Source organism: Prionailurus bengalensis, chromosome B1, assembly GCF_016509475.1.
Source record: "Prionailurus bengalensis isolate Pbe53 chromosome B1, Fcat_Pben_1.1_paternal_pri, whole genome shotgun sequence".
Lineage (NCBI taxonomy): Eukaryota > Metazoa > Chordata > Mammalia > Carnivora > Felidae > Prionailurus > Prionailurus bengalensis.
The window spans coordinates 117,459,876-117,475,225 of NC_057344.1; the positions used below are offsets into that span (position 1 = coordinate 117,459,876).

The 15,350-nt window shown below is 36.7% G+C and overlaps 1 protein-coding gene across 1 annotated transcript in view; it reads right to left on the reverse strand.

Annotated features, from left to right (window-relative positions):
- GSTCD (glutathione S-transferase C-terminal domain containing) overlaps positions 1–15,350 on the reverse strand; it is a 133,935-nt gene that overhangs the window by 26,183 nt on the left and 92,402 nt on the right. Inside the window, exons 6-8 of the mRNA XM_043571203.1 lie at positions 4,547–4,662; positions 4,340–4,384; positions 1,904–2,032 (exon numbers count right to left, since the gene is read on the reverse strand). Of these exons, the coding sequence (XP_043427138.1) occupies positions 1,904–2,032; positions 4,340–4,384; positions 4,547–4,662 (290 nt within the window). The remainder of the gene's footprint in view (positions 1–1,903; positions 2,033–4,339; positions 4,385–4,546; positions 4,663–15,350) is intronic.

Here is a 15,350-nt window from a genome sequence, read left to right on the forward strand (position 1 = left end):
AATGCAGTTTTAATGCATTTCCAATACCTAGTTATTCTGATTTCCTCTTTGGCTACACTATTTTCACTGTAATCTATTTAAGAGTTGGAGCCACTGATGCATTCAGTTTGATTTATCTGGTGACAATACCTCAATTATCCTCCTGGGGAAAATTATTTTCTTGTGAGTAAATCTAATTTTGGTTTAATCTTCCAAGTAATTTTAATTAATTTTCTATATATTTTGAGAAAAGTAATTATGAAAGAAAAAGGCCATTATGACTATATTATTATGAAATGTAGAGAAAATATCACATCAAAAAAGACATAAACATTTTCAGTTGGTGTTAGTGAATTATGACCTTGCAAGTTACAAGAATATGCCAGAATGTTTTAGCACCCGTAAGCCACAGAAGGCTAAAGAGACATGTGGCTGATAAGATGCGAATTTTGTAATTTGAGAGTTGAGTAAATGGGTAGCAATATCTTGCCACCTTAAATATTCTGCCTGGTGTACTGGTAACATGGGCATTGGCTTAATGGCTCATTTTGTGGGAGAATTTTTAACCTTTACATCAACATTTACGTAAAATTTAGGTTGCACAGAAATATATAATCAATTTGAATTTGCTGTTTCGGATATCTGCATTTTCCTGAATTTCCTTATTAATAGCTTACTTCTCTTCCTATAGGCTTGGCTTGACATAACCAATCTGGATCATGTCTACAAAGGAAACAAACTGCATACATTTTTGCTGCAAAAGATAACAAACCCCACAAATTTTCAGTAGTGGATATCTAAGAAATGAACCTCACTGGACAAAAATTATAAGAACTACAAAAGTCTGAGTTTCTGAAATTGAAGAAGAGTTCCAGCTAGACCTTCCTATTGTGTATGTTGTGTGAACATACACAGTCGGGAATGCAGATTAGCACAATTTTCCTAGAAAGTGATTTGGCAAACGTATCAAAGTCTTAACGCATAAGCTATCCATCATAGTAATAATTACACATTATAACAACATGAAGAAAAAGAAACATTATTGATGAGTAGGGGAAAGATTTATGACAATGTTCAGTAAACCAAGACCTATGTAATATGATGTCAATGATAGTAATGTATGTATAAACATGCATTTGTATGTGTGCAAGAATATATAAAGACCAAAGGTTTTTGATGGTATTCATTTTTTCAGTAGTTGAAATACTGGTGATTCTTCTTTATATTATTATGTATTTTTCTGTATTGAGCATATTGTTCATTAATAATAAGAAAAAAGTATTTAAAAGAAATACAAGGAGGTGTGCCTAGGTGCTTCAGTCTGTTGAGCTTCTGACTTTGGCTCAAGTCATGATCTCAAGGTTCATGGGTTCCAGCCCGTGTTGCGCTCTGTGCTCACAGCTCAGAGCCTGGAGCCTGTTTCAGATTCTGTGTCTCCCTTTTCTCTGCCCTTCCCCTGTTCCTGCTCTGTCTCTCTTTCTCTCAAAAATAAACATTAAAAAATTAAAAAAAAATAAAACAAATACAAGGAATAACAGTAACATTTCTTTGTTTTTCTTTCATTATCTTTTAAAAATGTAAAGTAAACCAAGGGAAGTCATTGTCATTAGAAATCATTCATTCATTCCATTGATAACTATTTTTAAGCACTTGCTACATGTCAAACATAGTTTTAGGCACTGGGGATTCTGCAGTGAAGAAAATTAAGTTCATATCTGGGAGAGGAACAAATGTTACCTCGGTCACATAATGGTGAAGTGCTATGAATGAAATCATACTCATTAATGTGCTATACTTCATAAATAGTAGAAAACACAAGTTATAAACTTGCTAGCAAAGAATATAAAAGTATCTCCTTTATTTAGTCTAAGGCATATAATTTTTCTTAATTAACTGAAGAAATTGAAATTGTTTGATTACTTACCCCAATATTAAACATCCCTGTAAAATATTCCATATTTGCTTGAATGAACCAAATGTTGCTTAAACCTAGTTCATCACTTCTCTTCTTAGCACGAATTAATGATAGTTCCTTGTTTTCTATTAACGTAACCTAGATTTCATCCAGGAAACAAAAGTACATTCAGTAACATAATTCAGACATTAGGGCAAAATATTATTACTGCATTTAAGCTTTCACGTAGAACATATCCATTGATCCTTGTCCTGTGCCAGGAAGTACACCAGATAGTGTGTTACAAAACTGAACAAGGTCCTTGATTTCTTGCACCTTATGGATGGAGTGATAGAAGAGAAACAGGCAATTACAATACAGTGATAAGTGTTTAACGAAAGACATATCATGTGTCATCACAGCACTCAGACTTGATGACTAAGGAAGGTTTCAGCCATTTAACATGGAAAATAATATAGAAGCTGAGGCCTGAACAATGAATAGAAACTAGCTGGAGCAATGAAGGAGTGTTTCAAGCAGAGAGAGAAACATGCATGAAGTGGGAAGTGAGACAGACATGGGGTGTTTGAAGAACTGAGAACATTGGTGTCTCTGGGCACGGTGCGTGGTGGTGATGCAGAGTGGGGGACAGGGTGTGGAGGGTAGAATTGAGTCTGGAGAGGTAACAGGAGCCAGATCATGTGATAAAAGAAGGTTCTGTTGCTGCAACGTGTAGTATGGATTGGTGGGGGTGAGGCAGAAGGAAGGGTAACCAGTTAGGAGTCTCTAGGAATGCAGGCCAATGTAAATTGGAAAGGATTACTGGTCTAGAGAGAGAAAAGTGGGCAGAATTAAGTCCCTTTCATCACTATCATCTCTAATTCTACCATTATTTTGTCCTTATGCTTGTCTTCACAGAAACATCCTGGGTCCCTTTGTATAAAAAAACCTGTCAGAGTATACTTGGTTTAAGGCTTTCTGGCCATTCATTATTCTATCCAAGATTTCCCCCCTCCAGCCTCAATGTCTCTAAGTTTCCAGAACTGTTGGGAAGGGGGGAAAGACCCCATATCTCTGCCTCTGTTTCTCCAGGATTCTACGCTATGAGCTTTCTTCCTCTAACTCCAACCAAGAAAATTGTTACTTTCCTTGATAATGAAACAGACACCTGCTATTTTTTCCCAGGATTCCTTGTTCATTTTGCCTCTTACTTTCTAAGGAAGGGAAAGAATAATACCCTTCTATTCCCCGTCTTTCTGTTACATGTCTTTCTGGCCAGTCTATGCTCATTTTTCCCTTCTGCAAGGAATCACTATGATTATTTTACACCTTCTAGAGAGTTCACAAGCAAAGAATCTGCCCCATTTGATTTGTATTTTTTTAAAATATAATCTATTGTTAAATTGGCTTCCATACAACACCCAGTGCTCATCCCAATAAGTGCCCTCCTCAATGCCCATCTCCGATTTTCCCCTCACCCCCACCGGCTGATTTGTATTTTTTTAAATACATTAAATTCTAGACTTCTTTGCTAAAAGATGGTCATTGTGAGGAAATGATTTCATATGGCAGAAGACTAAAAATAACAAACTTCTAACAAATAGTGGCAACCACTGCATAAACTGTGGTACATTTACTTAAAAACATGCTATGTAGTCACATTTTAGTGATATTTTAATAATGATATTTGAAACTATTTGTAAATGGGAAAAACATACTGAGTGAAAGCTGGTGACTAAAATTGTTTTTGCATTTTTTTAGAATCTGCAGTACGAAGCACCCTCATGGACAATGATGATAAGAATATGGGGAGAAAAGCATTTGATGGATGAGTGTGGTAAATTTAGAGTTTATTTTTTTCTTTGACAAATTTTGTTATTGCTGTTACAATTTTGATACAATGGATAAAAATCAAGATACTGAAAGGATATGCTTAACAAGGGTCAGAAGCTAGTATTTCCAGTATAAAATTATGTTGACAGTTAAACTAGTTTCATCATTCATTATTTTATTTAACCACAGAATCATTATTTCTTCTATAAATTATTTAAAAATATAACCCTTTCAGGGGCCCCTGTGTGGCTCAGTTGGTTAAGCTTCTGACTCTTGGTTTTGGCTCAGGTCATGATCTCACGGTTGGTGAGTTCGAGCCCTACGTCAGGCTCTGCTGGGCTCTGCAGCTGGGCTCTGCCCCTCCCCCACTCATGCTGTCTCGGTCTCTTTCAAAATAAATAAACTTTAAGGAAATATATAACCCTTTTATAAAAGTTAAAACTGTACTGTGGTCCTACTTTACTTTTTTAAAGATTCTTAGAAGTTTAGTTCAAAGACAAAAAAAAAAAAATATCTGTGCCACAGATGTGACCTGAACGAATGCTTATAAATTCAAAGGGAAGGGGTAAGACTCAGCTAACTGAATTGCATAGTTTTCCAATGTTTCCCTTTATCTGTTATTCAGATTTTTACCTGGCATGATGGCAGCATGTGAGCAAGGACAATGCCAACATGGCCCTGGAGAAGGCAGAAAAAGAAACAAGTTAACTCAGGTCCTTAATGCTTTCTTCTCATTCTGAGACAGCAGTCTTGCCAAATAAAAACATGACTCTGAATGTAATACAGTAAAGTCACATAGTCAGGGGAAGGCTAAAGAGAATAAGAGGAGAGACATAATACCCCGCCGCTGCAGAAATCCACAATTCTGTCACCGGGTTTGGCCTGACTTGTCACCACATAAACAAGGTTGTTTAACTGCTGTTGCTTCCTTAAAGCTCGATCACTGGACATTTTGCCTGGGGAAGACAAGAAGTGAAGACAATGAAATGGTAGGCATTGTGAGAGAGTGAGAAGGCACTCAGAATGGATGGCTGGCGTCCAGGAAGAGGGGTGAATATATAAATGAGTTACAAATTCCACATAATCCATGAGGAGAGGACCAGAGACCTGGAACCCAGAAATGAAATCTCTCTATGCATATTTTTACTTTTATTCACATCCAATTTTTCTTTCGATTGTCATTGAAAAAACATCTTCTAGAGAGGAAACAATAAGTGAAATATTAATCGCAGAGTCATACACAAAGTGCTGAGTAAATGTTTACTGGATGAATAAAAGTTAACAGTCACAGTCCCTTCCCTCTATCCCTACCAGAGACATATTGCAAAGATTACCTAATTCTAGCTCATTGTTTAAATCTCCTTGGACAAAAGAGATCTATAATAAATAAAAACATTCTTACTATTTAATCAGCATGTCCTTGAACTCTTAGTTATTTTGGTGAGGATACTTGGGACATAGGTGTCACATTGTCGGAAATGTATCAATGCTTAGTGTATTTAGAGAGAAATTAGATTTTACCATTTCAGCTTTGAAGCTTCCTTTCTTCATGAGTCAGACACAGAAATCTAATGCAATAGAGATTAAAGATAGGGCATTTCCAAGTATGAAATGCCTTGGGCCTAACAGCATGAAAATATCTTAACTTTCCTTCAAAGCTACTAGTTAAGTCCATGAAAATAACTTCAGAAGAATGAATGAAATTATTTGTTTTTACATGTTTCAAATGCACTTTTTGTAAGAGCAAGATTAAGAAAATATAGAGAGCAGATTTCATTGATATAGATAAAAGGAAAAACCCAGATAATCTTTTGGCTTGATCAAAAGTTATTTACAGATACCAAGGTTTCCCTGCTCTATTTTCACAGAAAAATAGCCTGGCTTTTTTTTCTTTTATGCTCTTTTCTGTTTTCCTTCTTTCTTATGTTACTAAAATAAAAATACTGGAAAATCTTTATTCTAGGAAAAAATAAAAAATATATGAAAAAAATATGTGTATGAGAGAAAAGATCCATAATCTAATAATTCAGAGCAAATATCTTTGTATACACATACTTCCAGGTGTGTCTAGAAATTCATAATATTGAAGATAGTATATAAAACATTATAACTCTTTCCATGTCAGTGCATTTATTTCTGTACCATAAGTTTTTTTTTTTTTAATATTTCTTTTTCAACTTTTTAAAATTTATTTTTGGGACAGAGAGAGACAGAGCATGAACGGGGGAGGGGCAGAGAGAGAGGGAGACACAGAATCGGAAACAGGCTCCAGGCTCCAAGCCATCAGCCCAGAGCCTGATGCGGGGCTCGAACTCCCGGACCGCGAGATCGTGACCTGGCTGAAGTTGGACACCTAACCGACTGCGCCACCCAGGCGCCCCTCTGTACCATAAGTTTTAATGGCTGCATAGTATTTCATTGACTACATATGCCATACTTATATAACCAATCTCCTATTGTAATAATGTGATCATCATCATACAGCTAAATCACTGTACACATTCTTAATTGTTTAGTGTGCCCTAATGTGAATTTCAAACATAAAGGGCCTTTAAGCCAATAGTCTGGTGATTTCATTTGTGAAGACAGTTTCATGTAGCTTTATTTTCATTTTTCTCTAATGATATAACTGTGAAAAATTTAAACAAAATATGTGAAAGCTCCTGTCAGCCTATCCTTCCTGGATAACCACCCCTAAAAGATTATGACAATTTTCAACACGGCATAGTTGAAAGAATCTTACAGTGATTGCCTTTATAACCTCCACCTAGATTCTACCATTAACAACTTACTATATTTGGTTTAACACACTCTTTTTTAAAAAATTTTTAAAAGTTTATTTATTTTGAGAGAGAGTGTGTGAGCAGGGGAGGGGCAGAGAGAGAGAGAGAGAGAGAGAGAGAGAGAGAAAGAGAAAATCCCAAGCAGGGTCCACACTGTTAGTGCAGAGCCTCTTGAGAGGCTTGAACTCACAAACTGCAAGATCATGACTGATCTGAAATCAAGAATCCAACACCTAACCGACTAAACCACCCAGGTGCCCCTGGTTTATCACACTTTTATTCATCTATCCATCCATTCATAAATCCACTTAATTTTTTTTAATGTTTATTTATTTTTGACAGAGAGAGAGACAGCGCATGAGTGGGAGAAGGGCAGAGAAAGAGGGAGACACAGAATCCAAAGCAGGCTCCAGGCTCTGAGCTGTCAGCACAGAGCCCGACATGGAGCTTGAACTCACAGACTGCGAGATAATGACCTGAGCCGAAGTCGGACGGTCAACCAACTGAGCCACCCAGGCGCTCCAATCCACCTAATTTTTTTTAAGTAGGTTCCACACCCAGTGTGGAGCACAACATGGGGTCTGAACCCATGATCCTGAGATCAAGACCCGAGCTGAGATCAAGAGTTAGACATTCAACCAACTGAGGCACCCAGGCACCTCTCCACCTAATTTCTTTTAGCAATGCAGTTCTAATTTGGAAGAGGGAGAGCAACAAGAGGAAGCAGGGGAGTTAGAGGGCAAAAAGGGAAAAATATTTCTGAGCCCTGTGGGAAAGCTAGTCACAAATGCTACCTTTTGAGGAAACCACCAAGAGGCAAGAAATGAGCACAAACATTTTAGTCTCAGCTTTGTGGATTTCTTAACATTTCTTAGCCAAAGGATTTTTCATAAAGTCAAAAGAAATTACCTTTGTTAAGAACAAGGAGAAAAAAACCATTTATTTAATGGAATAACTAATTAACATCCAGTTTGGTACCATTATTTCTACTAGATGTTTAGAATTATCTAACTTTCCTAGGTTTGTTTCAAAAGCAAATGTTGATGAAGATCTGTTTTTCTTGTTGAGATTCCATCTTTGCATATAAAGAATTCATGCTGAAATGAAGTTTGAAGGCAAAGGGGTAATTTTCAGGGTTGTGTTTAAATAGACACTATTAGGGAGCCAGGGTGGCTCAGTCAAGCATCAGACTCTTGATTTCGACTCAGGTCACAATCTCAAGTTTCATGGGTTTGAGTCCCACGTTGGGTTCTGTACTGACAGTGTGAAGCCTGCTTTGGATTCTCTCTTTCCCTCTCTCTCTGCCCCCACCCCCATAAATAAATATTAAATAAATAAATAGGCACTATTAAGCTGCACATACTCTCACAGATTGAGTTAAAAATACAGTACCATTGGGGCGCCTGGGTGGCGCAGTCGTTAAGCGTCCGACTTCAGCCAGGTCACGATCTCGCGGTCCGGGAGTTCGAGCCCCGCGTCGGGCTCTGGGCTGATGGCTCAGAGCCTGGAGCCTGTTTCCGATTCTGTGTCTCCCTCTCTCTCTGCCCCTCCCCCGTTCATGCTCTGTCTCTCTCTGTCCCAAAAATAAATAAACGTTGAAAAAAAAATTAAAAAAAAAATACAGTAGCATAATGCCCAGATGCTTTATGGAAAAGCCACCTCTAAAAAAGCATTCCTCCTCCCCGTTCCAGTTTTGAAGCTCCTGGAAACATGAACAGGATCTCAAATACATTGAACGAGGTTAGAAAGTGGTATTTTGAGACATGGCATTAATTTAAAAATCAAATCCCACTTTCTATTTATAGCTAACATTCTTCTGCCTAAGACACCATTTATAAGCATAAATTTACAATCTATTTTTAGTTTGACTAAAAATGCTGGTTCTTTAAGTGTCATCACTGAAAAAGAAAGTCAAGAATCAAATGATCAGGTGTTTTAATACAAATGATGTCATTTGTTCTGTGATGTAATTCTCCCACAGTGAAAGTCAAGTCTTTTCCTTGTCTAATTCAAGGTAGGAGGAACCTGATTATTTAGACAACTTCAGTGTTGTTTGCAGTGCCCAAAAAGAAAATACAAAGATAAAAGAGTCAATTTTTAAGTGAAGGAAGAGCTTTATTGGAACACCAGTCCAAAGCATCAAATAAGGAAAATAAAATTTAAAACAATATCCTGGATAGGAAATGTGCACATTTGTAGCCCAGATACCTGCTCAGTCTAAAATTATGCTCAAGATCATGCTGTTCTTGATTTTTTATTTCTTAGTCCAAAGCAACAAAGCATCCTAACTGTCATGACTTCCTGGTAAAAGGAAAGCGGTTGGGCGCCTGGATACACGTTTGACTTCTTTACTAAAGATTCATTTGCTGCTTTGTTTTCAAAGTATTTTCTTTGAGCTAGAGCACACTAACCACATTCTATAAGTTTTGTTTTTTTTTTTTTTCTTCAACTTTTTTTTTTTTTTAATTTATTTTTGGGACAGAGAGAGACAGAGCATGAACGGGGGAGGGTCAGAGAGAGAGGGAGACACAGAATCGGAAACAGGCTCCAGGCTCCGAGCCATCAGCCCAGAGCCCGACGCGGGGCTCGAACTCACGGACCGCGAGATCATGACCTGGCTGAAGTCGGACGCCTAACCGACTGCGCCACCCAGGCGCCCCAAGTTTTTAAAAATTTTATCATTAAATATGAAGACAAAAAAGGCTAAAACTAATGATGTAGAGATTTTTAAAAACATGCTTTTTGTTTGGAAAGTTATAAAATCAAAAGAGCAAATTTCTTTAACAGTCATGGATGTAGCAGAGCTATTCTATTCTAGAGAAGGCACAAGACAACTGAATAGACAAAGTGGCACTGACAGGACCTCTGGTCAGAGGAAAGGGGCAACCGCAAATTTTACTGTTTTGGGGGAGGCTTTAAGACAAGCTGATGAATGGTCACTTATGTTGTACAAGGCCCTAGACAGTGAAACCCAGGTCCTAGCCCCAGGGTAGCCTATGGTTTTCATGCTTGGAATAGTCACTTAGGCACCTACTATGCTCAGCACCTGTCTGTAAGCTGAGGACATATCTCAGAGTGACTAAGACATAGTCCCTGTCCTTAGGGAACAGTATCTAAAAAGAAGGGATAGGTGTTCATTATGTGCAAATATATGTGCACTGAAAATAAAGGACTATAAAAAGGACTATGTAAAGGAAAATAAATGTATGTGCATTGAAAATAATTGAGACTTCACAGAGGGCCTTACAGACACTTGGGGCATTTCAGCTGAGTCTTTAAGGAGGAACAGAAACTCACCAGATAGGATGGCAAGGAAAGCATGCTAAGAACGGTATGGCATATTTAGGGGAAAACCTCAATTAGCTCATGCGCTTAAAAATGAGGATCAATGAAAAAGTGGCAGAACGTAAGTAGATCTGAAATTACAGGCAGGACCAGATGGGAAAGAGCATTGCTTGTTATTTTGCCTGTCTGTGCTGTAGAGAAAACATGGCCTCACTTTAATATTTAATGTGCTTAGAGCTCCTTAGAGACAAGTTCTACTCGAATAGACAGCACTGCTATTTTTACATTGTTATATATTAAAGATGGTCTCTTATAATGCTAGCCTGCATCATTTTTATCCAGGATAGAGTATATCCTCCAATCAGATCGTATTATTAATAAAATTCTCTGAAGCATTCAACCTCAACTAATGCTAGTTGTCATTAAGTAACTTAATTAAGAAAATGAAATAGAATTAACTCATTGAAACTCACTGACTCATTTTGAACCCTGGTGTTCTAGATCAAGAAAGCACTTGGACTCCTTATAGGATTCTCCTTCTCACTCTCCTTCCCAGGCTCCCTTCCCTTGGCATTGCTCTGAAATGTTATGCTCATTAGGTCCTATCTTTCGTGCCATACCTCATCATGAAGTATGCTCTTCCTGTGTATATTAACTAAAGTCCCTTCCAAATTTACCCATTAAAATATCTCTTCTCTCTTAAAATACCTTTAAAGTCACCTCGTTGGGTTAAGAAAAAAAAATTGACTTCTTAAGAAAATAAGGTCTCTAGTGATCTGGGCCCCATTACTTTGCCAAACTCATCTTCTGGAACTTTCTTACATATCCCCCCATATTCCAGCCTTTCTAAACAATGGTGAGTTCCTTGAATTTATCAAGGTCAGTGAGGTGGTGGCTTTAAAAATTTGTTCCCTCTGCTTGAAACCTATTTTCTTGCTTTAGAACCCAGGGACCCTACCAGTTTTCCTTGCTCCTGACAATTAGTACTTTTGTAATAATTGTTTTTAAAGACAAAGAGAAAATGGAACTTTTTAAAACTCTTTGTTACTACCCAAAAGAACTAATCTTTTATACTAAAAAGCACTACTATTGTTAACTAGTGAAAAAAAAATTTTATCATACGCTTCTGGGTATTCATCTGAAGAAAATGAGAACACTAACTGAAAAAGACACATGCACTACCTAGGGTGCCTGTGTGGCTCAGCTGGTTAAGTGTCTGACTTCAGTCAGTGTTGATCTGGCTGTTTGTGAGTTCGAGCCTGGTGTCGGGCTCTGTGCTGACAACTCAGAGCCTGGAGTCTGCTTCGGATTCTGTGTCTTCCTCTTTCTCTGCCCCTCCTCTGCTCACACTCTGTGTCTCTCTCTCAAAAATAAATAAACATTAAAAAAAAAAAGATATATGCACCACTATGTTCATTGCAGCTTTATTTATAATAGTCAAAATATGGAAACCACCTAAGTGTCCATCAACAGATGATGGATTAAATGTGGTATACAGACATACAATTGAATATTATTCAGTTATCCAAAAGAATGCAGTCTTGCCATTTTGAGACAAAAAGGATGGACCTTGAGGGCACTTGTTAAATGAAATATGTCAGACAAATATCATATGATCTCATTTATATGTGGAATCTAAAGAATAGCTTGGTAGTTGCCAGAGGTGGGGGTGGGAGGAGGCAAAATGCGTGAAGGGAGTCAAAAGGTACAAACTTCCAGCTACAAAATAAATAAGCATGAGGATGTAATGTATAGCATGGCAACTACACCTAATAAAACTGTATTGTCTATCTGGAAGTTGCTAATAGAGTAGATCCTAGAAGTTCTCATCACCAGAAAAAAAAAAAAATTCTATAACTATGTATGGTGATGCATGTTAACTCGACTTATTGTGGTGATCATTTTACCACACATACCAATATTGAATCATTATGTTGCACACCTGAAACTAAAATAATGTATGTCAATTATATCTCAAAAAAAATTTTAAATGGTATATAGGCATAATTAATTATATTAACTATCAAAAGAACCATTAGCTAAAATTGCTTCTATTTCTCTGAAGTAGATACAGATGATTTTTCCAGAGTAGATGAACTTGGGTGCAATTAAATGGAAAGAGTGTTAGGAGACTGATAGGCACATAACAGGTGATAAATAAAAGTTTAATGAATTCATTTTGTGTAGAATTAAGACAAGTTAGATTTTAAGGTCACATGCTGACTTCTGCAGGTACTAAGCATGAAAACAAGTTAGCTATCAATGCTATGCTGATATTTGTTGAAATAGTAAAAGAAGTCAACTACAAAACAGTTTTAGATGGGAATGGAAAAGTTTCTGAGACCTTTGGTGAAGGAATAAGAAAGCAGCTATTTAAAGCTATATCAGAAGCTAGACAAAAATTTAAAATGGATTAAAGGCCTAAATGTGAGACATGAAACCATTACAATACTAAAGGAGAACATAGGCAATAATCTCTTTAACTTTGTCCGGAGCAACTTCTTACTACATATGTCTCCTGAGGCAAGGAAAACACAAGCAAATATAAACTTGAGACTTTATCAAAATAAAAATCTTCTGCACAGTGACAGAAATAATCAAACTAAAAGGCAACCTATGAGATAGGAGAAGTTATTTGCAAATGACATATCTGACACATCGAAAATGAATAAACCAATTAAAAAATGGACAGAAGATATGAATAGACATTTTTCCAAAGAAGACATCCAGATGGCCAAGAGACACATGAAAAGATGCTCAATTATCATTCATCATCAAGGAAATACAAACCAAAGGTACAATGAGTATCACCTCACACCTGTCAGAATGGCTAAAATCAACAACACAAGAAACAGGTGTTAGCAAGGATATGGAGAAAAAGGAACCCTCATACATTGTTGGTAGGAATGCAAATTGGTGCAGTGACTGTGGAAAACAGTGTGGAAGTTCCTCAAAAAGTTAAAAATAGAACCACACTATGCTCCAGCAAAATTGCACTACTGGGTATTTACCAAAGCATACAAAAATACTAATTCAAAGGACTATATGCACCCTGATGTTTATAGCAGCATTATCTACAATAGTCAAACCATGGAAACAACACAAATGTCCATTGACTGTTGTGTATAAACACAACAGTGTTTGATAAAGACGTTGTGTGTGTATATATATATATATATATATATATATACACACACACACACACACATATATATGTATGTATATACATATATATACATATATATATATATACACACGATGGGATATATATTATATATAATATATATAATGGGATATATATATATATATATATATATATATATATATATATAATGGAATACTACTCAGACATAAAAAAAAAGAAATCCTGCCATTTGCAATGATGTGGATGGAGCTAGACAGTATTATGCTAAGTGAAATAAGTCAGAGAAAGACAAACACCATATGATTTCACTCATAGGTGGAATTTAAGAAACAAATGAGCATGGGAAAAAAAGAGAGGCAAACTAACAAACAGACTTTTAACTGTAGAGAACAAACTGAAGGTTACCAGAGGGGAGGCAAGTGGGGGGGGGGCGGGAATGGGTCAAGTAGGTGATGAAGATTAAAAAGTGCACTTGTGATGAACACCAGGTGTTGTATGTAGGTGTTGAATCACTAAATTGTATACCTGAAACTAGTATTACACTGTATATTAACTAACTGGAATTTAAAGAAAAACTGGAAAGAGCTAGAAAGGCAGGAATGAAATTCCTAAAGAAACTCATGTGTTGGTGCATGAAAATAAGCAGCAACATAAAATTTACACTTTAGGTTAGCATGATTTTGCTCTAAATTTTGGAGATTACTTACTGGAAACACTAAACATTTAGAAAAGCCCTTTGATTTACATTTTTCAAAGTTAGTTGCAGGCTAGCATCATGAATCCTCTTAGTCATGCTAACCCCACAGTGACAACTTTCTTGCAACAAGGGATACTAATGATCTGATAACCTTCTTCCTCTTTCCCCACCCCAACCCATTCACACACACCACAGTGTAGCCTATGAAGACAACAATCGTGCAACAACAGTGTGATGGTTATTTTCACTCTCATAATTTTGTTACACACAGTATTAGAGCATTCAATAATTACTAATTAGAAATTCAAAATGTTAAAAAAGGCCAATTTATTCCTCTCTAAATTGAGGAATAATGACCTCATACATAATCTTAGTCAATCATTGACCAATGAATCAACCAACCAACCAGATCTACATAGAACTAACTGGTCTAGACAATGTTAGGAACACAAAGATGTGTAACATTTGGTTTCTGTCCTTAATAAAGTTGTCCTGGGGCATCTGGGTGGCTTAGTTGGTTAAACATCTGACTCTTGATTTCAGCTCAGGTCATGATCTCATGGTTTATGAGATGGAGCCCTGAGTCAAGCTCCAAACTGACAGGGTGGAGTCTGTTTGGGGTTCTCTCTCTCCCTCCCACCCCTTCCTGCTCCTCCCCTGCTCATGCTGTCTCTCTCTCTCTCTCAAAATAAATAAACTTTAAAAAAAAAGTTATGTCTTGTTTAATTAGTTCAAAGCATTTTATTTGAGCTTAGAAAATATATTGTATTAACCACATTGTACAATATATTTTTAATGAAATTTTAAGCTACAACTTACAAAAATCCATATATATTTCATCAAAGTTTCTAAAATGGTTGGTAACACTTCCCGTTTTTAAGATGCTTTGCAATTTATTAAGCACTTGCATATTTGATATATAATCTAACCTCCAAACTGTCAGGTTGTCAGAGTGGATGACATTTTCCTTATTTTAGAAATGAGGACACTGAGCCCTAATGAGGTTGCTCAAACTTAGCACTTGCTCAAAGACACACAACTGGTAAGTAGTAAAGCTGGGACTCTAACCAAGAATTTCTATACATCAGGTTCAGTCTTCTTTCCACTATGACTTACTATCTCTTAAACAGATGATTTTGACTAATTGTGATATCAAAATTTCAGCATTGATACTTTTTTCTATGTGTGAGTTCAAGGAAATGAGGTGCTTTCTAGGAAGAAAATGAGGGATTTCCCTAGTAATTGCATCTTAGGGGAAAAATGTAGTTCTTCAGAAACTTCATAAAATGCAGTTTATTTCAGATTTTTCTCTAAGTAAAATTTCCAAGAGCAGGCTTACCAGTAAAAAAGATCAATTTAAGTTTTGGACCCAACGTTTTAGAATATATCACCAAGACATTATTCGGAGGTCTCATAAGTCACTCTGTTTAATGAATTGACCTTTGAGTGTCACCTTTCCCAGAAAGAGACGATTTCCTCGCCGTGGGACTGTAGCAACCTTTTTGATTTTATAGAAAAGTGACATGGGGAGGTTGAGCAATCAATTTGTTGCAAAATCGGATTATCCACGAGGAAAGAAATGAAAATAGATGTGGGAGATCTTTCATGTTAGGCAGATCTGCAGATGCTGCCTAAACACAGCACGCACCTTTATCCTCCCATATCCAATTTTAGAGCATCTTTAAAAATCTAATAACTAAAAAATACTTAAGCAAGATGCTGGGTTGAGGGAGA